The sequence below is a fragment of the Bubalus bubalis genome, chromosome 12 (genome assembly GCF_019923935.1).
Source record: "Bubalus bubalis isolate 160015118507 breed Murrah chromosome 12, NDDB_SH_1, whole genome shotgun sequence".
NCBI lineage: Eukaryota > Metazoa > Chordata > Mammalia > Artiodactyla > Bovidae > Bubalus > Bubalus bubalis.
In genome coordinates this window covers 100,762,194-100,788,710 of record NC_059168.1, presented here as the reverse complement: position 1 = coordinate 100,788,710, position 26,517 = coordinate 100,762,194, and the positions used below count along the sequence as shown (strand labels likewise).

The window sequence follows — 26,517 nt, the reverse complement described above, 5'->3', positions numbered from 1 at the left end:
TACTGGAGGCCTAGAGTTACTCTTCTTCAGTGTGGCCTGTGCTGTCCCGCCAGACGTCTTGGAGACACTGCCATCCCTGGAGCAGATCAGGCTGCGTGTTTAGGACAAGACCAGAGAGGTGCAGTCACAGCTGACCACGGCAGGGGCTCTTCAGCCCTCCCACTTAGCACATGCCCGGGTGAGTGGAGCCTGCCCCTCTGTCCTTGGGGGTTGGGAACACAGGAAGTCCGAGTGCTCTCAGACTAGTGATGCTCTCAGGGCAGAACTGGCTTCTGTGCGCCACTCCTACAGGTTCCCATTTTGCCTCTAATAAGGTGTGGTAAAATACCTTGTTAGCTTGTAAGTGCTTTCCAATCTATGGTTTATTTGGTTTATCTAGCCATTTTTAGCTGTTTTCACTGGGGAACTTGAAAATCAAAAGTTCTGTTTCTTTCTGTCAAGGATCACTGACTAGGGCAGAGCCCATCTTCTTAGGAGAAAGGTGAAAAAGAAAATCTCCTACTGAAGACTTGGAAGAAGCATATAACATGGCTATCACTTTCTCCAGCTTCTGGACAAACGTCAATTCTACCTTTAGAAAGTCAGTCATTTTCAATATGTCAGAGCATCTTTCTTCGGAAGGACTCCTTGTGAAGGTCCTTGATCTAAAAGCAGCATCTGCCTGCCAATGCAGGGGACACAGGTTCGATCCCTGGTCTGGGAAGATTCCACATGCCAGGGGGGCAACTAAGCTCATGTGCCACAACTACTGAGCCTGTGTATCTAGAACCTGTGCTCTGCAACAAGAGAAGCCATTGCAATGAGGAGCCTGCATACTGCAACTAGAGAGTAGCCCAAGAGCAGCAACAAAGACCCAGTGCAACCAAAAACAAAATAATTAATTACAAATAAATAAATAAAAGCCACTGGACTGGGGACTTCCCTGGTGGTCCAGCGGCTAAGACTCTGCACTTCCAACGCAGGGAGCCCAGGTTCGATCCCTGGTCAGGGAACTAGGTCCCGCGTGCTGCAGCTAAAGATCCTGCATGCCACAACTAAGATCCGAAGCAACCAAGTACATAAACAAGTATTTATAAACAAACAAAAGTAAAAGCAGCTGGCTTCTATAACAGTAAATTTAACCCCTCTGGGTTCTCAGTGTTCTCATCTGTCAAATGGGGATAATGACAGCACTTGCCTTATTCAAGCACTGATGATTTTAAGTCTATGTGTGTGCATCACTAAAAACCAGGCCCAGCACACAGATAACCACTAGCCAGACAATCACCAAAAGGAGCTCCTGGACTACATGTTGCTTAGCACAGGGGCCATACACAATTTCTGTTGCATATTCTTATTATTGTTTAAACAACCACTTCAAAAAAAAAAATGGGCCGAGGAGCAGATTTCGCTTACAGGCCATAGATGTCAATCCCTGGCCTCACAATAGGCAGAAGATTGACAGAAACCGGGCAATGTGCTTTAAAGCACTTTCCAAGAGGACTTTCAAACGAGGATCAACACTGGAATGAGTCTCTCAAATCAGAAGCAGAGACTTTTGCGCCCCCAAGGAAGCTACGGAAGGCAGAGCTTGAGAACCTCAGCGTTGTTTGCTGGACACACAACACATTACATCCTATATACAGGAGCAACGCAAATGGGACTGATTGTGTTGGCCCGAATAGAGGCAATTATCCACATTACCTGGCCAAAGACTGTTCCACTGGTACTGGCTGCTTGACCAAACAAAGAACCAGTATTACTAGACCCAAAACCTATAAAATAAAAGAAAACAGAAGTTTAATTTGAATGAAACTTCTATACATCAGAGTTTTTTTTTTTTTTGGTTTTTAAATGCCATTCAGGTATGTGCAAGTACCTCAGAATAAATCATTTCAAGAGTAAAATCTGTTTCCCTACCAAGGAAATGGAGAAAATTACGGGCAAATAGTTTTGAAACCTTTTTTTTCACTGTTGAAATTTTATAACAGTTAAAAAAAAAGTCTCAAAGCCTCAGGGACTGAATCCTTGTCTCTACCAAACCCCAGGGGGTGGGGTTGAGGATTCTGAGTAGCTTTTCCCTAGACTCATAGCTGCTAAGAAGTGTTTCCAATGACTGACTTAATATCATGAGTATGACTACTCTCTGGTTTCCTCTAATCTCAAGCGCCAGATTCTTTTAGAGCTGTTTATCTTCCTTCTAGGTGCTGGGTTGAATGGGGCCTGGGAAACCAGGCAGAACTATATATTGTAACAGAAGAGCCCCAGACAAGGAGCTAGACAGCAAGAGTTCTAGTCTTAATTCCTTCTACTGGCCTAGGTAGGGGAGCTCAGGCAGGCCTCAGTGCCTCAGCCACAGCTGGAGGAGGCTGTGCAGGCATCTTTCCTCCTAGTTATCACAGGAAGGAAGAGTTTTTCAGAGGTTCTCGGTTGCATTGAAATAGTTTTGATTGCAGACAAGGATTCTCAAGTTTTGACTGCAGAACAAAAGATGCGCTAGACATAGGTAAATATCCTATTCTCTTTTAAGACCCACAAGGCCTTCTCTCTGCCTGTGGTTTAGACCAACCTGCCACACTTCCCATCACTCAAGCAGGCTGACCAGCCTCTGCACAAGGCACTAGGTGGAACTCAAAACTCTCGGGCATCACTGTGTCTTGCATCCTTTATTGTAGTGGAACATACTGGGAGTTCAGCAAATAGTTATTGAAGACAGGAAGGAACAGACTTCCTTTCTAATAAATTATGAGCCAGCTTCAAATACATTCTCATCAAAGGAATGAACTAGCAGTTGTTTGTAACCCTGCCCACCAAGAAGTCAATGACCTTTGATTCCCCCCTCACCCTCTGAGCCTGACTGCTAAAGAAATGCCTTTCATAAGATAACCATGGAGAAAGGAAGATTAGAAAAGATTCTGGGAGTGTCCCATCTATTGGTTTTTGGAGTAAAAGCAGCTGCTAAGATGGGACATGCAATAGTGAGGATTATGTTTTACTTTAAAAAAGATTTTAAAAAAATTATACTGAAAATAGAAAAAAAAAACCAACTTTTCAAATGTCACTATCTGCTCTTCTAGGATGCAAGATGGTGTCAGAAGACAATGAAACAAAGGGCTAGGGTGAGGAGCTCTGGAGTCTGGGTCTGGTTCCACCACGGGCACCGAAAGACATTAGATCAGTCACCTCCAGGCTTGACAGTTTTGGACATCATGACCTCTAAAACACCTTCCAAATTTAACATTTCATACACATGAGTCATTCATTACTTGCCATGACTTTAAACTTGTTTTTCTCCCCCATGAAATTGGCACTCTGGTGGAGAACTTGCGGAGAAGCAAGACTGGAGCCACAGTGATTAGACCAAAGAAACGCCCAAGGCCGCCAGTGTCCAAGCCCTCTTACAGACTTTCCAGAACATCTTCTGTTTTCCCTCACTTCCTTTTCATTTCCAAAGCAATGTAGACTTGTTGCAAATGTTTCATATATGGAGGACAACCAAGGAAAAATCTCCTGTAAGTTCTTACCTGAAGCTTGACAGAAGCTAAAGCCAGAGGATGACGCTGTCGTGGTGGCAGCCGAGGTGCCACCAAACACGGAGCCTCCCTGCCCAAAGCCAGGACTCTGACCAAAAGCAGGAGGGTTGTTCTGGCCAAAGAGCCCACCTCCGTTGTTGGTAGATGACTGTCCAAAAGAGAAGGAGCTGGAGCTACTGCTGCTCGAAGAGGCACCGAAGACATTCCCGCTTGTGGATGTAGGGGTGGAGGACACGGACTGACCAAAAGCAGGCACAGAGCTGAACCCAGGCTGACTGAAGGAAAAGCTGCTCGCAGGGCTGCTGGTCGACTGCCCAAAGGCCGGGGCCTGCCCAAAGCCCGGCTGTCCGAAGACCCCTGGGGTGGAGGTGCCAAAGGCAGGGCTGCCAAACCCTGAGCTGCTGACCTGTGGCACGGCGGCCGCTGTGCTTGCCATGCTGCCCGTCTGCTGCCCAAACAGGCTGGGGGCAGTGCTGGAGGCCACCTGCCCAAACATGGGGGTCGCCGAGGGGGCAGTGGCTGTGTGGCTGGTGAGCTGGCTGAAAGCCGAGCTGGAACTGGCAGCGGAAGGCTGAGTGAAGACAGAGGAGTCAGAAGTGGCCATCCCAAACACCGGGGTCTCCGTGGCTGGGCCTGGAGCAGCGCTGCAAACAGCACTGGAGGTGGTGGCAGGTCTGGATGTTTCTGGGGCCACAGGGATGCTGCTTGAGGCTCCAGGTGCCGAGATGGTGGCTGGCCCGGGCACAGAGACGGTGGGGCCTGGGGACGGCAGTTCCGTCTTGACGTCTGGGACCCCGGGGGCTGCTGGAGCGGCCTCAGCCGCAGGCACCAGGACACTGGTACTGGCCGCTTCGGCGCTAGGGCTGCTGACGGCAGGCTGGGTAAGAGCAGGCTCTTTCTTCCCAGAGTCGGGAGTTTGAAGCGGAGCCTGGGGAAGCGGGGTTGGTGGCTGCTGCCCCAGGAGGGAGGCAGTTGATGCCGAGGCCTCATTACTGCCTGGCTTCTCGGGCAGAGCCGATGATGCGGCTGCTTCTGAACTTTTACCAGAGCCCGTGGGCAGGGTGGGGGCAGACCCTGAGCTCAGGGAGCTGCCAAATGACAAGGTGGGGAGTGACGTGGGCAGGGGCGTGGTGGTGGACGGCGGGGTGGAGGAGGGTGCTGTGCTGCTCATCGGTTGGTTTCCAAATGAAAAGCTGGTCTTGCTACCACTGAAAAACAGGCCCCCAAAATTGATCGCCCCGGAGGAGCCCGCACTGGTGAGTGGCAGGTTGCCAAAGACGCCCGTTGAGGAGCTGCTGGGGCTGGGACTGGCTGCTGCTGTTGGTGCTGCCGCCGAGGTGGCTGCAGAGGTGGACTCGGGGGGCTCTGCAGGCTTCCCCAGCGCTGCAGGGCTGGGAGAACTGAACCCGGAGGGGGCGGCGGGGGTCTTGGTGGGCTGTGCACCAGCACTGGTCACGCCTGGGGACGGCGCCTTGCTGGCTGGCTTGGTGGGCTCGTCTGCTTGGCCGACCCGCAGTCCTGAGAAACTTCCCAGAGTCTCTCCCGCCAGGGAGCTTGGGAACAGCAGCTCGCCCAGCTTGGACGGTGGCGCTTCCAGCTTGCCAGAGGGGGTGGAGAGAGAGATTCCAGAAGGGGCTGCAGGTCTGCTGCTGGACGGGGCGGACTCTCCTGGCACAGCACCAGCTGCTCCCGTGCTAGCTGATGTCATCGTCCCCGAGGAAGGTAAGCTTTCAGGAACGGTCTCATAGAAAGGCTTGCCTCCCCCGCCAAAGGAGAACGCATCGAGCTGGCTTGACTCTTTGGTGGAGGGTGCTGACCCTGGCAAGAAAAAGAAATTAGGAGATGGGTTGGCTGTCACAAAATGTGACCGATCACAGCCTCACTGACTTCTCTAAGCCAGGACCTCTCTCCTCCCTTGACCTCATCAGGACAGCCTGTTCTGACAGCACCATCCTTGACGGGGACAGAACGTGTGCTTCTCCGTGGGAACGTGACCTCTGAGTCGTCTCACTGAGGTGAGACGAACGCACGTTGTTTTCATCACCATTAAGTCACAACAAACACACCTGTATCTAGAGTACCTGAAGTTAACCTAGTTGTCCACAAGAGAAACAAAAAGACCTCACGCACATCTCCTCCTGTGTGTGTCTCAGGAATAACATTCTCAGCACATGCTAGCCTATGGACCTCTTCTTGACAAGACAAGGAATTGATTCCATACGGTAGTTTTTCCTTTGCTTTTATGGACAAAGTGTCAAGCCAGAGGTCATCTTTCTTACCTACAATTAAGGGCTACTTCCTAGTGCTCTCCTCACGGAGTGCTCTCACAGTGGCACTGTGGTCTGCTGGGCAAGGACATGAGGGGCTGAGGCTGAGGGCTCTGCCACTTGCTGGCTGTGCCACTCTGGAAAAGTTAATTGACGTCTCTGGGCTTCAGTGTCTCCATTTGGAAGACAGATAATAATAGCTACACCTCATAGAGTTGTTGCAAAGATGAAATAAAATGTAGGTAAAGTACTCACAAGGGCTGGTCAAAAAAGTGGTCAACAAAGAAGACTAAAATTTGATATTTATAAACGGAAACTGGTCTGTTGCAAGTGCTAGACTTTTAAGAAGTCTGGCTATCACAAACACCTGGGAACACTGCAAAGCCCCTGCTATCTGCAGATAACTTCCAGAAACCCCTCTTTGTATCACTGGTGTTGTATTGAGTTGCTTGTGATTTTGGATTGCTGTCTGTTCTGGTATTAATGAAAATGGTTATGGAATTTCTGTTGTGTTTTATTCCTAATGTATTTCATTTAGGATTTCTGACAATTATTTTGTTCTTGCCAATCTTTTTATACCATTAAGCTGTTTTTCTTTTAGAAAGTGAGACTGGGGAGAGGAGTGGGCCTCAAGGGTATTCTGCCACATCTAAGTGGGCAGAACCGTTTAGGAATCACTGCTCCAGACAGAAAAGATAGAATGAGATCAACAACCTTTTAAGTGCCGCACACAGACTGGGTTTAGGATGTCTGGTATGCTTTCAGCTCCCGAATATCCCTCTAGCAGATTTTAAGAGATCCCTTTTTTACCAAAAAACGTTCATCACTTGGGCTGACACAAAGAAAAGCACTCATAAAAATATGTGCTGAAGGAAAGTTGAAAGATGGTCATTGTCTTATTTATTATAGGAAAACCTGGAAAAGGCCTGAACCATCCAAGAGGGGGATGGTTAAATAAATTATGGCACATCCGCAAGACAAATTATGTAGCCACTAAAAATGATATTTAAACAAGACTCATTAATACTGGAAAACTCACAAGGATTGTGTTAAATGAAAAGGTAGAAGCAAAAACCCCAAAAGGAAATAGAACTGCAACGGTTAAGGGTACAATGTGTGATTCTAGAACATATTACTTTAATAAAAAATATAAACACTTATAATAAAAGCTTTCTTTTTAAAACAGAAGTAAACTCAATTACTTTGAACTGAGAACTTGAAGGCACTTAAAAAATACATCTGGTTTCTAATAGGTCCTCAAAGTCTTTTTAAACATTAAAAACATGCTGGGAGATGTTGGTCTGAGCTTCCCAGCTGGCTCAGTGGTAATAAAGAATTTGCCTGCAATGCAAGAGACTCAGGTTCGATCCCCGGGTCGGGAAAATCCCCAGGAAAAGGAAATGGCAACCAACTCCTGGAAAACCCCATGGACGGAAGGAGTCTGGCAGGCTACAGTCCATGGGGCTGCAAAAGAGTCAGACACGACGCAGTGACTAAACAGCAACAACAAATGTTGGCAGATGCACCATCATGCATGAGACAAGTGTGTTTCCTGATAGGTTATCAAGGAAAAAAAGATGTGTTTAGTCTTTCATTTCTATAGTACTGTGTGTGTGTTCAGTCACTCAGTCCTGTCGGACTCCACGGACGGTAGCCCACCAGGCTCCTCTGTCAATGGAATTTCCCAGGCAAGAATACTGGAGTGGGTTGCCACTTCCTCTTCCAAGGGATCTTCCCAACCCAAGGATCGAACCAGTATCTCTGTGTCTCTCCTGCCTTGGCAGGTGGATTCTTTACCATTGCCTATCTCACCCTACAAATTGATACAATTTTGACTTCATTTAAAAATTTTTTTTAAATTATTGAAGTATGATAACACTTTACAGGAAACTGGGAAAATACAGAACAGTTACATATAGTTTCACTACATATTACGATTATTAAAAATTGATATAATTTTAAATACCATATGACAAAGATGGAGAAAGAAATTTTAATTTGTGTGTAAACATTCACATTTAAAGCACAGCCTTGCCTTTCTAAAAGCAAATCCTGTCTGAGTTTTTAACTATGAAGACAAAAGTCATTCCCCACAGTTTCTTAAATCCAGCCTATTTCTAATGCATAATATCAACACCAAGTTCACTGCAGATACTTAAAGCAAGATGCAGCAGCAAGTAAAATGTCAACCAACCTGCCCCCCTCAAACCTGCACTTGTTTAGAGGGAAACACAAAAGTGAGGCGACTCTGCAGAGACTGTACCTTGTGTGGCAGTGAAGTTAGAAGACGGTGTTGGTGTGACTATCCCAAAATTAAAGCCAGTCCTAGGGGGTGGAAGAAAAGAAGTTAAAAATGAACAGACTTAAGGCACAACATTGCCCTTTTAACAGTATTTTATAATTCATTCACATAATCTACTCTCCAGGGACTTGCAATCCATAGATAAATATCAATAAGCACATTGTCTCTGAAGCAGCAGAGCAGAGCTCTCAAAGCTGGGGTCGGGGGGAGGGGAAGCGATTTGTGCGTGAGGTGAGAGGGGAGCAGCAAGTGAGGAGGCCTTGGCGGAACAGCCAGGCTTTCCATGGTAGAGGGAGTGGGGACCTATTTCAAGGAAAGTGAAGGAGCACTAGGACTGTGCCTTGGGATGGTGGCCGGAGCGGGTGGCTCGCCTAGTGAGGGAGACGGGATGGGCTAGGTGAGGAGGAGCCTATGACCCACCCAGGGAGCACATCAGGACAGCGCATGCCACTGGGGGAGACAACAGACAGTATGAAATGGAAGCCACTGTCTCTGCTGTTTGGATAAAACGCTTAGTCCTCGGCTGGGAAATTTGGTTCAAAAACTTTAAAAAAAAAATTTTGGTTGCACCAAGTGGCTTGTGGGATCTCACTTCCCTGACCAGGCACCGCACCCAGCCCACAGAAATGAAAGCTCTGTAGCTATACCCTAACCACTAGGCCGCCAGGAAACGTCCCTCAAAAACCTTTCCGACTCTTTTCATCCTCTCCTCTCTTTCTGTACATTTTCTTCACGCTGTGAGTGAAGACACTATAGCCAAAGAAGAAAACTCAGCACCAGTTGAGCCAGAATGGAGTACTCATTCTGAGAAAAGTTCAAATAGCAAATTAAAAACTATTGGATTGGTCAAAAAGTTCATTTGGGCGTTTCTGTAAGATGTTATGGAAAACCCCAAATGAACTTTTTGGCCAACCTGATAAAAAGCTTTAAAACATAAGGGGCCAAGCATATCAAACAGAGTAAGTAACAGTAAAGAGTAGAGTTAGGTTTTTTTTTTTAAACTCGTCACTGGCTTCATCAAATGGTCCAAGACCACCTAAGATGTGTTAAATATTTTTTCACCTTAAAAAAAAAAGAAAACAAAACAAATCTCTTTCTTTGTCTCAACCCTGGTGAAGAAATTTGATGTAACAGAGGTAAGCAACTGACCCATGACTCAAACCTCTGCAGGTTATTTTAAAGACGGGAAGAAGATTATCAGGTTCACAGAAGTAAAGATTAATTAAAAGATGCAATAGCTCCTGGAACTGACCTACTCTCTAAAATTGTGCTCCAAACTAACTACCTTTGGGGAGTAGAAAACATAATGATTTACAGGAAATATATAAAATGTCCCCCTTGAAATTCTATTCTAACACCTTCCTTTCTCATAATGTGTTAGGCTGAAGGGTGTTCAAGAAACAAACTCACAGCAGGGAAAAGAGACTGTGGTTAGTGTGATTCCAGTTACAAAAGCATAAACTGGAAGAGCTTAAGAGGCTTTTCTAACGGAACTGAATGTGCAACCCTTCACGGTGAAAACAATCTTTGGATGAGTATTTATCTCAGCCACACAGAGACTAACTCCACCCCAACGCAGAGAGATGCTCTGCCAACTCTCACCAGTTTCGTGATGAGTGTTCACAGCATAGTGAAAAGGTACGCCCCCTCCAACGTTAATAAGAACTTCCTTTGGACTGAGGGTTAGAAGACCCTTTTGTTTTTAAAAATAACTCAATTTGACAAGTACAGACATCATCACTTTAAAAAAAATGAAACAGAAATGGACTTCCCCACATCTATATAAAACCCAAATTCTTAAATGGCCACTGTTTTGATCGCTCAGCAGTCTAGTATAACATGACCCCTCAGGGCAGCGAAGCCAATCCAAGGTCTCACCCAGCTGCCAGATGGTGTCAGAATGAAAAGATCTGTGTGATAAACTAGAGCAACCACAGACCCACTACCCAAACAAGCTTTATCCTAAACAACAAAACAAACAAGTCAGTAAGAACACACATATAAAATTGAATGGAAAAAGGGAAACAGATTTACATTAGGACACTAAGCTACTCCCACTATCATTAAATGTGTCATTGTGGAGATAAGAACTCTGGCTTCATATAAGTATACCCACTGACTATAAGATTTGAGAAGCAATCTATAAGGATGCTGGTGATCTGCCACAAAACTTAAGTTCACAACTGACCCTGATGAAAATGAGAAAGGCTTGCTGAACTGCCCAACAGTAGACGGGGTAGAAGTCACAGCTGTTTCTATCTTGGTTGCCACTGGTCCTGGAATTACGGGAAAAAAAGAAGAGCATTACAAAAAACCAAACACCATTTTAGTTTAATTCTCTGCAGCACTGAATGCGTAGTGCCACACAAAGCGCAGCCCCCGGTCACGTGCTTCCTGTAGGTCAGCAGTCAAGGGGAGAGTGAGGATTCAGTCGTGCTCAAGGTCTCTGAATGGGCTCTCTGGCCCTGTCACTGTCAATTTCAAACCAAGGCATGCCACTTTACCCTTTCCAGGAAAGACATCAAAGTAACTGGAGTGCAGTTCAAATTTAAGGCTTTAAAAGTAGATTTTGCAAATAATGAAATGGCTGGGGCATTACCCACACTCTCTCCCCCACCTTTCCCTCTCTAAAAGGAGAAGGGGGCTGGGGGAATGACATTCAAGAAGCCCAAATCAAACCAACCCAAACAATAAGAAAAAGCATCTTCTCTTTATATAAGTATGGAATAAAGATTTGCAAAATTATCTAAAACACTACAATAACACAATGTGATGTGTACAAGGATGTCTAATGTAGCCTTACTTATAAATTTGAAAAGTTAAGAACAATCTGAACTATCAGCAGAGTATTGGTAAAAACTTAACAGGGTACAACTGTACAGCGAATGGATTAAAATGAGAGAGGCAGACTTGTACCAGATCTGAAAAGATGAACATGATATTTTCCTGGGGGGAGGGAGGAGAGGGGACAGATTACAGATCAGTATATACAGGATATGGCTATCTTTGTTTAACAAAACCAATAGATACATATCAATTCTTTGAGGGCTGTTATCGCTGGAATAGGGAACTTACACATTTTCTACATTATATAGTTCCACACCATAGACTTTTTGTGGTCCTGTAACAGTTTTAAAATCAGGAAAACAATGAAGGTATTTCCATTATTAATTAATAAGGGAATTATTCTATAGAGGTTTCAGGGATGACTTTTTGTTGTTGTTAGAAGTTTTTGCAAACTCTTAAATAGTGTTTTTCAGGGAAATTTTCCTGCTCAAAAAAAGTCTGTTTCTGGCAAGTAGAAACAGAAGGACATCTAGCAATGAGAGCGAATATTTCACAATCATCATTGAATGATGAATCTTAGAAATTTCTTTCCAAGTCATGCTAACTGCTGCGAGATGTTCTTGATTCTTAATTTCAAGAGTGACAAAAATCTCTCCAATAAAATCCTTGAAAGAGGTTAGGATATATAATCTTTCAAACTTTCTTCTAAAATATTAGCCAGAAATAGAAACAAACTTCTTAATTTGAATCTTAAATGATTCAAAAGTCTTTGACAACTGCACTAAACTTTCGCTTCTAAGTTAAAGTTTCAGCTCCTAGTCGAGAAGTGCTACAGACTGCCTTCTCATGGAAGGTTATATGGTGAAAACTGTGCATTAGTCTGAATTCTAGAATACAGCATTGGCTACACAATGGTTTTCTTCTGAGTGTAAGGAATATTTACTGAGGATAAACCCAATATCCAATGAGAAAGCTTCTGACTACAGAGGAAGTTGGGACGATGGCATGACTATGTAGAGATTATGGTAGGCAGGCTACTCATGTGTGAAGTTCAGCATCTCTAACAGAATTTATTAGCTTAAAGACCCACTTGAGAGCAAGAATCAAAATAAAAGCTGGAGTTCGGAGCACAGGGAGAATGCTGGACTGTGGGTGGCACAAGAGCCCTGCAGCAAAAAGTGACACACGCCAAGTGAAGTGGGCTCTGACAGGAGCCAACAGAAGAGGCCTACATTAAGCTAGGCTGGATGCACAAGCACGCTTCTGCATCAGGCGGGCTCAGGCCGGCAAGGAAGCCTGCTCAGAGCACTTTACGGTGACTGTGAAAGCTAACTTCAGTTGAGAGCTCTGAGCGTTGGAAGCATGTGAAGCTACAGTCTTTCAATACTGGATTATATCCTCTTATCGTGTACTATGCTTTGTTGTTCAGTCGTGCCTGACTTTGTGACCCCATGGACTGTAGCCCACCAGGCTCCTCTGTCCATGGGATTCTCCAGGCAAGAATACTGGAGTGGGTTGCCATGCCCTCCTCCAGGGGATATTCCCAACCCAGGGATCGAATCCAGGTCTCCGTACTGCAGGTGGATTCTTTACTATCTGAACCACCAGGGAGGCTCTCCATTTATCATATTGTCGTATATTGTAACGGATCCATTTTACTTTCTATATTTTACTGGCTTTTGAATTGTCCTTAAAAACCCAGAGAGTTTTTCTTTCCCTTTAGTAGAAGAAATAAGAGTTCAATGTTTGGATCCACTTCTCTCAAAACTTCGATATCGAACAAGGCAGGTACTCCTTTTAGGAAAACATTTAAAGGAAGGCTTTCTCCTACTGCTCTCCTATTTCAGAAGTCTACAGAGCTGCCAAAGGGCACTTCCTGGAGATTCTACATCCCCTGAGGCTTTTCAAATATGTCTTTACTTGATTTCACATTAACTGCCTTTGTGATCTAGAACAATTAAATTCTTCTGTGGAAAATATCTTTCACCTTTTATTTTCACTAAAACAAAAGTGCAAACTGACCTGAAGCTTTATCACCAGATGACAACTGACTGGATGCTGGCGGGGGCCCAGATGGCTTTAGGGCATTTATCAGCGATCCCTGTAATAGGAGGAAAACATTTATGTGACCTACAAAACAGTCTCTGGAATAAAGGAACATGTAAAATGATAACATAATTTAAAATAAGCAAGCACAAACACTTCTATTTAGTTAAATTTTGTTCTTCAGTTTCAATTTAGGTCAGTGTGTTTAAATGTAATATCACTTCAGAGATGGGACTACTCCACAAGCACAAGCAGCAGGGTCCTGCTTGCCGAGCCTGCAGCTCCTTCCGCAGAGCCTGACGCAATGCTCGGGACACGAAAGGCGTCAGCGTGCTTGAAACACAAATGAAGGAAGAAGCAAATGAATGAAATACATCCTGGCTCTCAATAAAACTTATAGTAAGGTTAAGAAGCAAAACTGTCCAACTTATCCATCTCCAGTCAATGTTCTTTTTCTCTTGTTTGTTATGATTTGTGCCTCACCACATGTCCTCCAAGGTGAAGATGGAAAGCTCCAGAAGAAAGACCAAATGCTAACTGCTGAAGTGCCATGTTAAGTCAGGGCAAATTACGGAGGAGACAGCCATGTCTGAGAACTCACATTAGGCAAGTTCTGAGGGTCAATCTCAAACACAGTCTAAAATGACCTTTCTAGAGACAGAGTTGAGTAGCAGAGAAACCTGGTTTTTTTAGGTAAAGTTTCAGAGAGGGCTTGATCTGCCTTTCCGCCATCTCCTATTATTTTCTTCTGGATTGTTTAAGTGTCTACAATATAACTTATTTTTGTAACAGACCATGTTTATCAGGCAAAAGCCTGCAAGTAGACATAACAAACATCATTGAAGATGCAAAGTATGAAAAACAGGGATGATAGGAGAAAGCAGAAGACTCTATTCCCTGGAGGCTGATACTGAAAGGTACAATGAACAAAGCAGTGGGCAGGGAGAAGCTGGAAGATGGGTTCCAGCCCTGGTTCCATCATTCACTACCGGTGGAAGCCTGCATCAGTCACTTGAGCCCTGGTTTCTTCATTAGTGAAACATTGCTGAACATCTGTCTTGTCTATATGGCTGTTGTATGGGTTAACTAAGACAAATGAAAGTAAACTTGAACTCCATACAGATACCCTCCATATAGAGAATTATGACCCAAGATTACCAGGTGCAGAATGTCACATGGTCGACAAAGACATCATCGGGTCCCGACTGACCTACTAGCTCAAGACCGTCATAAATTGTGGGGAAAGGATCACAGGTCTTTTTCAGAGTTCATTTAAAAGATGTGGGAAAAATTTTTTTAAATAAAATAAAAAATAAACAGTGTGGGGACTTAGTACCATATTGTCTTCAGTTACAAGGACAGTCACTGCATGTCACATTAGCAAAGCAAAAATCAGCAATTTACCTGCTTAGCTTGGTTGGCAGGCGCTGGGGCCAACACCGGGTGAGGCGTTTTGGCTGCAGAGTACGGCACTGAAGAACTGGAAAACACAAAGCACGCGCTCAGGAGAAAGGCATGACTGGGGGAAATTCATCCTCAACCCCGAGCCACCTTCTGTGCAAAAAGGTAATACCAGTTTTGGGGTAGAACACAGATGTCTCAGACCCTAATCAAAATCATTTGACATGTTTCTGATTGAAGAACAAATTCTTTACATGAAATTTGGGTCTTTAGCAAAAGTCAAAGCAATGACCTTAAAATGTATCTTCTTCCTGAAATTTTAAGGAAAAAAAGTTATGGATATTCAGAAGTAGATCTTTTTCTTATTTGCAGAGAAAGCTTTCTCCACCTCCTCCCCATCACCCACCACCATTCCAGACCATGTGGGAAATTCCTGATTCTCTTTTCCGAGTCTCAGAAAATGTTTCATCAGGATCGATGGGGTGTATATGATCTTCTCAAAGCAGAGCTCTCAGCTTCTCATAGCAACCAGCCCCGAGAGCTCACCACGTCAGCACACAGGAGAGTTAAACCATACCACGGCTCCGTACCCAACCTGCACTTTCGTTGTAGTGTCAATATGAAAAGCGCATCCTGTCTACGTAGAAAGAGTTCTCACCATTTTTTGTTATCCCTGAACATAGTTAATTTTGTTGTTGCTGTTGTTTAATTGCTCAGTCATGTCTGACTCTTTGCGACCCCATGGATTGCCAGGTTCCTCTGTCCATGGGATTTCCCAGACAAGAATACTGGAGTGGGTTGCCATTTCCTTCCCCAGTGGATCTTCCTGACCCAGGGATTGAACCTGGATCTCCTGCATCTGCAGACAGATTCTTTACCACTGAACCATCAGGGAAGCCCACTTAGTGTAAATATGTAAGGGGAAAAAAAAAATCCCCTGTTCAACACAAAGCTCTAGCCGTGGCTCCGGGGAGCAACTCTTTTCATTAATGTATCTGTCCTCCGTCCAGAGCTTCTCTGACTGATAGGTATAGCAGTAACAACTGTAGCATCTGGTTTTATTTCTCAGAACTTTCGCTTAAGGAGGATTAACAATTTTCCATTAAAAAGTTAACTTGTGAGAGAAAAGACAAAAATAAACCCATGCCTTATGGGAAAAAATTATCAAACATCTTAATAATCTTACAGTTACCTCAGGATACTCTCTTGGAATAACACGAGAATCTTCCCAAACTTTATTAGATTCAGAGAGAAGGAAAAAAAACGCAATTATTTTCAATAAAACCCTCTTTATTTTCCTACTGAAGAGAGAAGCAACTACAAATGTGTGCCTCTCTGAAGAAATGCACACGGGTCCCGCGAGATACTCAGCCAAGCAGGTACACAGGGACGCCCCCATCTGCTCACCCTCCAACAAGAAAAGGAACGTATGCGTGAGAGGCTGGCACTGAGAGATCCCTGGGCACACACAGCAACCTCAGGTGGAAAAATGACTGCAGCTCATGAGAGTCACAAGGGAAGCACAAATCTTTCATGCTTTCTCAAAGATGAGCTAAAAAAAAAACTACGAATAAAAATAAAAGCAGCAATTCACCCAACTTTAGAACATTTATACCTCAAACTTAGCTATGATATGATGGTAGATTAAATCATGCATGAAGCAGACTAAGTGCAATTATTCTTCTGTTTATTTGTGATAAAGCCATAAATCTCTTGGGTGTCCTAAATCCCCAAACACGCAAAATTAGGATTCACAGTATTTACACACTGGGCTACATGACGACCCAGCAGAGAAATAAATACTGTTCATGCACTCAGCTAGTAAACGAACTGATTAAATCAGATCCACCATGATCTAAAAGAGCAAGCATCTCTTTAACAAGTGGTGCTGGGAAATCTGGTCAACCACTTGTAAAAGAATGAAACTAGAACACTTTCTAACACCATACACAAACATAAACTCAAAATGGATTAAAGATCTAAACGTAAGACCAGAAACGATAAAACTCCTAGAGGAGAACATAGGCAAAACACTCTCTGACATACATCACAGCAGGATCCTCTATGACCCACCTCCCAGAATGTTGGAAATAAAAGCAAAAATAAACAAATGGGACCTAATTAACCTTAAAAGCTTCTGCACATCAAAGGAAACTATTAGCAAGGTGAAAAGACAGCCTTCAGAATGGGAGAAGATAATAGCAAATAAAGCAACTGACAAACAACTAATCTCGTGAATATACAAGCAACTCCTACAGCTCAACTCCAGAAAAATAAATGACCCAATCAAAAAATGGGCCAAAGAACTAAATAGACATTTCTCCAAAGAAGACATACAGATGGCTAACAAACACATGAAAAGATGCTCAACATCACTCATTATCAGAGAAAGGCAAATCAAAACCACCATGAGGTACCATTTCACACCAGTCAGAATGGCTGCGATCCAAAAGTCTACAAGTAATAAATGCTGGAGATGGTGTGGAGAAAAGGGAACCCTCTTACACTGTTGGTGGGAATGCAAACTAGTACAGCCACTATGGAGAACAGTGTGGAGATTCCTTAAAAAACTGGAAATAGAACTGCCTTATGATCCAGCAATCCCACTGCTGGGCATACACACTGAGGAAACCAGAAGGGAAAGAGACACGTGTACCCCAATGCTCATCGCAGCACTGTTCATAATAGCCAGGACATGGAAGCAACCTAGATGTCCATCAGCAGATGAATGGCTAAGAAAGCTGTGGTACATATACACAATGGAGTATTACTCAGCCATTAAAAAGAATACATTTGAATCAGTTCTAATGAGGTGGATGAAACTGGAGCCTATTATACAGAGTGAAGTAAGCCAGAAAGAAAAACACCAATACAGTATACTAACGCATATATATGGAATTTAGAAAGATGGTAACAGTAACCCTGTGTACAAGACAGCAAAAGAGACACTGATGTATAGAACAGTCTTATGGACTCTGTGGGAGAGGGAGAGGGTGGGAAGATTTGGGAGAATGGCATTGAAACATGTAAAATATCATGTAGGAAATGAGTTGCCAGTCCAGGTTCGATGCACGATACTGGATGCTTGGGGCTGGTGCACTGGGACGACCCAGAGGGATGGTATGGGGAGGGAAGAGGGAGAAGGGTTCAGGATGGGGAATACATGTATACCTATGGCGGATTCATTTTGATATTTGGCAAAACTAATACAATTATGTAAAGTTTAAAAATAAAATAAAATTAAAAAAAAAATAAATAAAAGAGCAAGCAGAAAAGGACAGTATACTGCTAAATAAATGTGTTCAAAGACTTGTACATGATCATGAACCAAAACAATGGAAATCAACAGCTAGAAATGTTCAAGAGGAGATGGAAACACCAAACTTGGAATTATCATAGTCTGGATGACGGTATTCTACTAGCAGTATGCACCTGAGAAGAGATCATCAGAAATTCACCTGAAATGTTCTGTTTCACAACTGAAAACAGAAATCAAAGGACCACAGGCAGAAAATGGCACTGTAACATATATCTACCTCCATTTCATCAAAAGTATGTGACAATCCTAAACATTTATGCAACTAACAACAGAACTACAAATGAGGCAAAAAAAAAAAAAAGCTAGAACTGAAAGAAAAATAAGCAAATCCATAGCTACACTTGAAAATACCAACACTATTCTCATTAACTGATGGAATAATCAGACAGAAGATTATCATCATCTACTACAGATGGTGACTGCAGCCATGAAATTAAAAGACGCTTACTCCTTGGAAGGAAAGTTATGACCAACTTAGACAGCATATTAAAGAGCAGAGGCATTACTTTGCCAACAAAGGTCCGTCTAGTCAAGGTTATGGTTTTTCCAGTAGTCATGTATGGATGTGAGAGTTGCACTATAAAGAAAGCTGAGCACCGAAGAATGGATACTTCTAAACTATGGTGTTGGAGAAGACTCTTGAGAGTCCCTTGAACTGCAAGGAGATCCAACCAGTCCATCCTAAAGGATATCAGTCCTGAGTGTTTATTGGAAGGACTGATGTTGAAGCTGAAATTTCAATACTTTGGTCACCTGATTTGAAGAGCTGACTCATTTGAAAAGCTTCTGATGCTGGGAAAGACTGAAGGCAGGAGGAGAAGGCACAACAGAGGATGAGATGGTTGGATGGTATCACTGACTCAATGGATAAACTCCAGGAGTTGGTGATGAACAGGGAGGCCTGGCGTGCTGCGGTCCATGGGGTTGCAAAGAATCAGACAAGACTGAGCGACTGAACTGAACCGAAACACTTTAATTGACATTTATAGAACATGCCACCTAATAAGAGCAGTGGCACAGAACATTTACCAAGATGACTGACATTCTAGATCAAAGATTGGCAAACTAGAAACAATAGACCAGCTGCCTGCTTTTGTAAATAAAGTTGAACTGTAACAAAGCCATGCCCATTCATTTACGTTTTGTTTATGGCTGCATTCAGGCTACAATGGCAGAGTTGAATAGTTGAGGCAGAGACTGTATCTCCCAAAAGCTTAAATTATTTACTGTATGGCCCTTAAAATAGAAAAACCTTGCTGACCCCAGTTCTGGGTCATAGAAGAAGTCTCCATAAAACCTAAAGAATTCAAGTCATACAAAACATGTCTAACCGTGATGGAATTAAATTAAAAATCAATATCAAAAAGATATCTAGAAAATGCCCAATTATTTAGAAACATACTTTTAAATATCCCAGATGTATACAAAGAAACCAAAATGTTTTGAACTAAATGAAAATGAAAAAATAACATTCAAAATCTGTGGGAGGTAGCCAAAGCAGTTCTTAGACGGAACTTTATAGCACCAAATGCCTGTGTTGGAAGAGAGCAGCATCAAATTAATGACCTTAGCTTTCACCTTAAGAAACTAGAAGAGTAAATAAAATCCAAAGTAAGCAGGAAAATGAAATAAAGATCAAGAAGGGAAAAAAAAAAATCAATGAAGCCAAAAGCTGGCTTCTTTGAGATCAATAAAATTGATAAAACTCTAGTTAGACTGATGAGGTTAAAAAAAAGACCCAAAATACTGTTAAGAGGAAAATAAAATCTATATACATTTAAAGGATGATAATCAGTGACTATTAATGAAAAACATGCCAATAAATTCAACAAGTCAAGTGAAATGAATTTCTTGAAATATACAAACTACCAAAGAAGTAGATAAGCTTAACAGTCATATATGTACTAAAGAAACTGAAATTTCCAAGCCAAAATAACTTTACTGGTGAATTCTACAAAAATTTAAGGATGAAATAGTAACCAATCTACAGAAATTCTTAGTGGAAATTGAAGAGGAAGGAACACTTTCTGACTCATTCTATAAGGGTAGTATTACTCTGAAGGTAAAATGGAAGAAAGACATTACCAGAAAAGAAAATCTACAGACCAATATCCCTCATTAAGACAGATGCAAAACTATTAACAAAATTTTAGCAAATTGAGTCCAACCGTATATTAAAAAGTTGAATACATTATTACTGACGATTGGTTTAACATTAGAAAACCAATCAGTGTGGCAAGGGTACCAAGACAATTCAAGGGGAAAAAAGGTTTTTTCCAAAAATGATGCTGCACAACTGGGTGGTGGTTGTTCAGCCACTAAGTCATGTCTTTCGCGACCCCATGGACTGTAGCTCCCCAGGCTCCTCTGTTCGTGGGACTTCCAGGCAAGAACACTGGAGTGGGCTGCCATTTCCTTCTCCAGGGGATCTTCTCAACCCAGGGATGGCACCATGTCTCCTGCATTGGCAGGCAGATTCTTTACCACTGAGCCACCAGACAGGTCCTGGGACAACTGGGTATCCACATGCAAAAGAAAGATATTAGACCACAAATTACAGTATTTACAAAAATTAACTCAAAGCATATCAAAGACCTAAATGTAAGAGTTCAAACTATAAAACTTGGAAGAAAACACAGGAGTAAATCTTTATGATCCTGCATGAAGCAATAGTTTCTTAAACATATATCAGACACCAACAGTGCAAGCAATAAAAGAAAAAAATAAATTGAATTTCATCAAAATTAAAAACTGTTGTTTCAAAGGACACCATTAAGAAAGTGAAAACCACACAAAGAATGGGAGAACATATTTGCAAATCATATATCTGATAAGAGACTTGAATCTAGATTACATAAATAATATGACACCTTGGGACTTCCCTGGTGGCCCAGTGGCTGACTCCTTGCTCCCAACGCAGGGGTCCCAGGTTCAATCCCTGGTCAGAGAACTAGATCCCATATCCTGCAACTAAGAGTTTGCATGCTCCAACTAAAAAGAAATCTTCCTCAACGAAGATCAAAGATCCTATGTGCCTCAACTAAGACCTGGTGCAGCCAAATAAATAAAAATAAATATTAAAAAAAAAAGAAAATGACACCTCAACAATTAAGATAAAGAACCCAATTTAAAAACAGGCAAAGGATTTAAAGAGATATTTTTCTAAAGAAGACACAATGGCTAATATGCACACAAACAGACATCCAATATCATTAGTCACAGGGAAACATATCAAAACCACAAGGAGATACCATGTCCATCCATTAGGATAGCTATAATCAAAAAGATGGACAATAACACATATTAGTGAGGATGTGGAGAAACTGGCACTTCATACATTGCTGTTGGGAATGTAAAATGGTGCAGCTACTTTGGAAAAGTTTGAACTACACTTAGCTCAGAAAGTAGATTGCCATATGCTCTAGCAATTCTACTCCTAAAACATTACCCAGAATAACTGAAAAGCAGGGACTCAGAGGGCTGTACAACAATGCTCACTGCAGCATTATTCACAACAGTCAACTCAACCCAAGTGCCCACTTACAGATGAATGGATAAGTCAAACAGGATATCTACATACAGTGGAATGTCATTCAGTCATAAAAGGAATGAAATTCTGATATATGCTACAACATGGGCTTCCCTGGTGGTTTAGACACTAAAGAATCTGTTCCAACGCCTGAGACCTGGGTTCAATCTCTGGATTTGGAACATCCTCTGGAGAAGGGAATGGCTCCCCACTCCAGTATTCTCGCCTGAAGAATTCCATGGACAGAGAAGCCTGGTGGATAACAAACAGTCCATGGGGTCACAAAGAATCAGACGTGACTGAGCAACTAACACTTTACAACATGGATAAATCCTAAAAATGTGAGTGAAATAAGCCAGATATAAAAGGACAAATACTACATATAGGGCAAATTCTTAGCAACAGAATGTAGATTAGAGGTTACCAGGGACTAGAAGTAAGGTGGAAAAAGGAGTTAATATTTAATGGGTACAATTGCTGTATGAGATAATGAAAAAGTTCTGGAACAGATGGGGTGACAGTTATACAACTGTAAACATACTTAATGTCTCTGAATTGTACACTTAAAAATGGTTAAAATAATAAATTTTGTTATACATATATTTACCCACAATAAAAAAAGAAAAAGCTTCTTAACTGTTCTCCCTTTTTTTATTCTTCTTCACTCCAGCCCTTCTCATCTATTCTAAATATAAGAACCAGAAACTTCCTGCTAAACCCACAGGTCAACAAAATAATCTGCATTTATCATAGCTCGTGGAATTTTAGACTACAAAAAGGTAAATTTTACTGTGTGTTAATTATGGCCCAGTATTTTTAAAAATTGCTAAAATTGCTTTAAAAAAGCAAATGTAAATTAGATCAGGTTACTCAGCATCCAGCGGTCAGCTAGGTCCTCAACCAGGCTTACCAGATGTTATTGGATTTGTACCCCGGCCCTACCCCACTCTCCTCCTCTCTCCCTCCAGCCACCAGGGGCTGCCTGGCTTCATCCTGAACCTGCCAGACAAGCTCTCACTACAGGCCTGGTGCTTGGGGCTTTCTTCCTTAGGATAGTCATGAGCCTGCTCTCTGGTCTTTATTCAAATGTAAAATGTCAAAAGCCACTGCAAGGCAGAGTATTATCAACATATAAGACAGGAGAATCCCCAGTTTTGTGGTGAAAAAAATATGGTCTGGTATTTCTGAGACATGTTAGTCATTAGTCACGTAGGAGAAGCACCTTCTTTGCCTCTATTTAAAACTGCAACCATGTCTGGACAAAAGTCCCTAAACCCCTTTTCTGCTTTAATTTTCTCCGTCATACCTATCCTCTTCTAAAATATTGTATTTAGATGAATTTTACTTGTCATCTGTCTCTCTGTGACTAGGGCAGGGTTTGGGGATTTTGGGGGGCATGGTCTGTTTTGTTAACTGTGTTATTCTCAGTACCTAGAACAATGTGTGGCACATAGAGAATGCTGCTTAAGTATTTGTAGAAAGAATGAAGAAACGAATGCCAAAATTCTTGAAAGGAATGACGTATCTGGGTGTGTTTTGGAAAACAACAAACCAATAAAAATTCCACCATGTTTCTCACCTCATTTGGCCCTGTTTCCTTCACCTTCCATTTCCTGCCAGAACTCTAGACACACTGGCCTTTCACCTGCACTCAGACTTGCTCTGCCCTTTCCCAGGTCTGGGCTTTCACAGATCCTGCACCCCATTTATAACACTCTTCTTCCACTCTGCCTGGCAACTTCTGGTCACTGCTCAACTTCCAGCTGAAACATCTTTCCTTCCCAACCTCGTCAGCCCCAGACTGCCTCACTGTGAGCCTTCTTAGCACCCTGTACCTCTCCTTCATCAAACTCATTATACTACAGTTAAATAACTGATGTGAAATGGGTAGCTTAGGGGCCGCCTTCTTGCTAACATCTAAGTGTCGTGAACGTGGGGACTTGGTATGTCTTACTGACTACCGGACCCCAAATACCCAGGGCATTATCATGTTCACGGCAGACACCCCTTGGGAATCTGCTGAATCAAGGGCCTGAGCGCTGGAGAGGAGTCTAACTAGCATGAGTGTGCCCCAGATAAGCCCTCTTCCTGCGAACAGGATGGCTGGTCAGTGAATTTAAGGGGTGAGTGGGGTGAGGCCAGTGAACATAAGCTATACCAATGGCAGAAACATATAACCTCATCTTATAATAAATCTCTTTAAGATGTTACTCAGGAGAAGTTAAATGCAAAATTAAATAGTTAAAATACACTTAGGAGGGACCTCCTTGGCAGTCCAGTGGTTAAGACTATGCTTCCACTGCAGGAAGCATGGGTTCCACCCTGGTCAGGGAACTAAGATCCCACAAAGGCGCGAGGTGCCACCAAAAACAAAAACAAAACAAGCAAAAACAAAAAACACTCAGGAAACTACTGCTTAACAGAATCTGAAAGTAAGTAATTTTATAATGAGTATAATTCCCTCTCAAGCTTTCTTATCAGGGAAGGTGGTAAATATCAATTTCCACTTAGCAACTGTGCTTAGATTCACCTATTATTCAACAAGGTATTAAAAAGAAACAACATTCTAGGCGCCATGCTGGGCATACAAGTTAAATAATAACCAGAGTCCAATTCTGTGGAGAAAAGAAGAGTTTCTTCAACTCTTTTTAAACTTCTATGTCTATTTTTCTTAAGTCAGAAAAAAGGGCAAACTCAGAATCGCTCCTTTAACAAAGCTCATATCAATGATTAGCTCAGATGAATCACTGGAGGAAAACACAGCCTGAGATAAGATAAAGGAAATCATCAAGAGGTGCTTCTCACATATTGTGAGAACAGCTAAAATATTCCAGAAATACCAGACCATGTTTCTTTCACCATTAAGCTGGCTTTTCCTGTCTTATGTAAGATTCTGCCTTGCGGTGGCTTTTCCTTGCCTACCCTACACTAGGAATCTGGCTATAATTCCCAAACTCTAATGCACAGTTCTTTCCCTTGAGAAGTTCACAACAACCACAAATGCCATCTTGGTCTAAACAGCATACCAAAGCTTCAAGGTCACTATAAGATAGGAAAGCTAGGCTTGCTTTTGGCTGTTAGTATGGCCCTGAGATAACTAAGCAATTCCTGGCAGTGTTGATAAATGGGCCAATGTGGAAAAGAGAGAAGGCCAGTGGACTAGTGAAGTAGGGCCACTTGATAAAGCCAAAACAGAACAGTGAGCAGACCTGGGGTGGGGGAGGAGAGGGCTAATGTGAACTGGAAAAAACACAGGGTTAGTGGCTGTTCTTCTTGCAGTTGGACTAGTCACAGGCACCAGACACTAACTCCCTGAATGACCCTGGTCCTCACGATCTCTACATTCAAACTGAGGATACAGCCCTCAACTCTTCCCCGAGCCACACTGCCCAGCTCCTGGCTACAAAATACTTGGGAGCAACAAGACACGGGCATGTTCTATGAACCGCGCCGCCCACACCAGTGGGAGGGAGTCAATGCCTTGAAATCTAAACACAGATTCACACTTAAAAGTCAGTTCTGGCAGCAATGATCCAGCTCTTAGATGTGGCATGGGGAGAAACTGGAAGTCTCCAAACAGAGCTTCTGCCTTTTAAACCACTGCTTTTTCATACAAACAACATGAGAAACTTGAAAAAACATGAATGCCTGGAGAGGGGAAGGAAGGGAGGAGAGACCATCATTGGGTTTTTAGAATCAATAGTCTGCGTTAGAGTTGAAGTGTCAACTCAGGAGCCCCAAGAGTATTTAAAAAAATAAATCAAACCCTCCACCTTACCTGACTTAATAACTGTAACGTGTACCACATGCAGACTTACATACGGCAAACGGCACACTGAGTATGTAACACCAAGACTTTGAAAGTTTATGAGGCAACTGTTACTGCCAGTTGGAGAGGACAATTTCCTGAAAACCCAATTGTGTGCCTGAGATTAGCTGTCCATTCCGCTCCTCTTATAACCTGAAGTTCGGCAGGAAAAAGTCACACTGGGACAAGAGCACTGCTGCTCCCTGCAGACAGTTCTACGCTACTGCAGAATAATTCATTGGCTTAAACACTCGAATGAAGCAGTAACATACCCCACTGTTGCAGAGGGGGCTGTAGCATTATTCTTCAATTCCTGCACATTTACCACTTGAGGGACATTCTTCAAAGTTGATTCAGTCAACGTACTGACAGCTATTTAAACAGAGAAGAGAAAGGCACGTTAATTGCAATACAGGATCAAAATTCTAGCCAGGTCTAATGAATAACTAGGACACAAGCAGAACACAAACTTATTATATAAAGGAAATTTAGGTAGTTCTGCAGCACTGAGTTCAATGGAACACCTGGCCTACGCCCTTCATAAAGATTATTCAATGAAGCTTGTGCAATTTAATCAAATGTACTAGTTTAGAAAAAAGGAATTCACCAGCCAGCTTTTACAGAGCAGAGCTGACATACTTGCCATATTGTTGGCTTGTTCTAGAAAAGGGCAGAAAAAGCTAGAGGATTACCAGTGTTTCTGCCTTCACCGTGCATTCATTCATTCAACCACTCTTTCACATGAGCTTATTACTGTCAGACTCTGTTAGGTGCTGGGAATACAAAAAATGTCTAAAATATAGTTTCTTCTTTAAAGAAGTTCATGCTTTAGTGAGACAGACACAGTGAATAAAATATAAAAAATGCAGCTTGAACCAGAATGGAGGAGGAGGCCAAGAAGGCCTGAATTAAGGAATGGTAACAGGGACTGATTTGACACCTACTTATCTTAGGCTTATCAGCTTTCATACCTTTTTTTGTATGTGTCTTATAATTTAAAACTGTAGCCCAGGACTTTATGACATGTTATAAATAACTATTAAGAAGGCCTAAGCAAAGCTTCTGGATCTTCTCCAACTACTGTGGGGCACGGTTGACCTTGTAGCCCAGGTAGGACGGTGGCTCTATGGCAGCTCACTTCACCCCCTCCTTCAGGAGTCACCAGGGATGCCCTGCTTATGACTGCACATACTTCATCCTTAACACTCACAGGTGCCCACACCTTCGAAACCTGTTTTTGAATAATGTCTTCTGAAATGATAATAGAGATCACACCACCTCCTGCTGAGAATGGACTAATCCTAAATCCTGATAGACTTGAAGTTGATAAATAATCAATCAGCTTGATTTAGGATCTGTTCAGTACAATGCTAAGATTCTGCTTGGTCCAACTAATATTTACAACATCAAGGGTTTCTTATATTTTTCAGAATGCTCAAAAGTACCTTAAAAAGTTCTCTTGTTTTTGCTCTTTCATATCTATTTGAGATGTCTTAGTAAGGGTTTTAATCTGAACTTTCCCTAGAGATCTATTATCATCTAATGG

General features: G+C 42.6%; 1 protein-coding gene and 1 non-coding gene across 3 annotated transcripts in view; one reads left to right on the top strand and one right to left on the bottom strand.

The window, feature by feature from the left end:
* Positions 1-26,517, bottom strand: part of NUP214 (nucleoporin 214) — a 91,610-nt gene that overhangs the window by 27,224 nt on the left and 37,869 nt on the right. For both annotated transcript variants that reach the window (XM_025261864.3, XM_025261865.3), the window contains exons 24-30: positions 25,244-25,343; positions 14,319-14,394; positions 12,891-12,969; positions 10,270-10,357; positions 8,043-8,104; positions 3,504-5,330; positions 1,684-1,754 (exon numbers count right to left, since the gene is read on the bottom strand). In XM_025261864.3, coding sequence (XP_025117649.3) covers positions 1,684-1,754; positions 3,504-5,330; positions 8,043-8,104; positions 10,270-10,357; positions 12,891-12,969; positions 14,319-14,394; positions 25,244-25,343 — 2,303 coding nt within the window. The remainder of the gene's footprint in view (positions 1-1,683; positions 1,755-3,503; positions 5,331-8,042; positions 8,105-10,269; positions 10,358-12,890; positions 12,970-14,318; positions 14,395-25,243; positions 25,344-26,517) is intronic.
* On the top strand, positions 920-992 carry TRNAG-UCC. The gene has a single exon. It is a non-coding gene; the product is annotated as a tRNA-Gly (tRNA).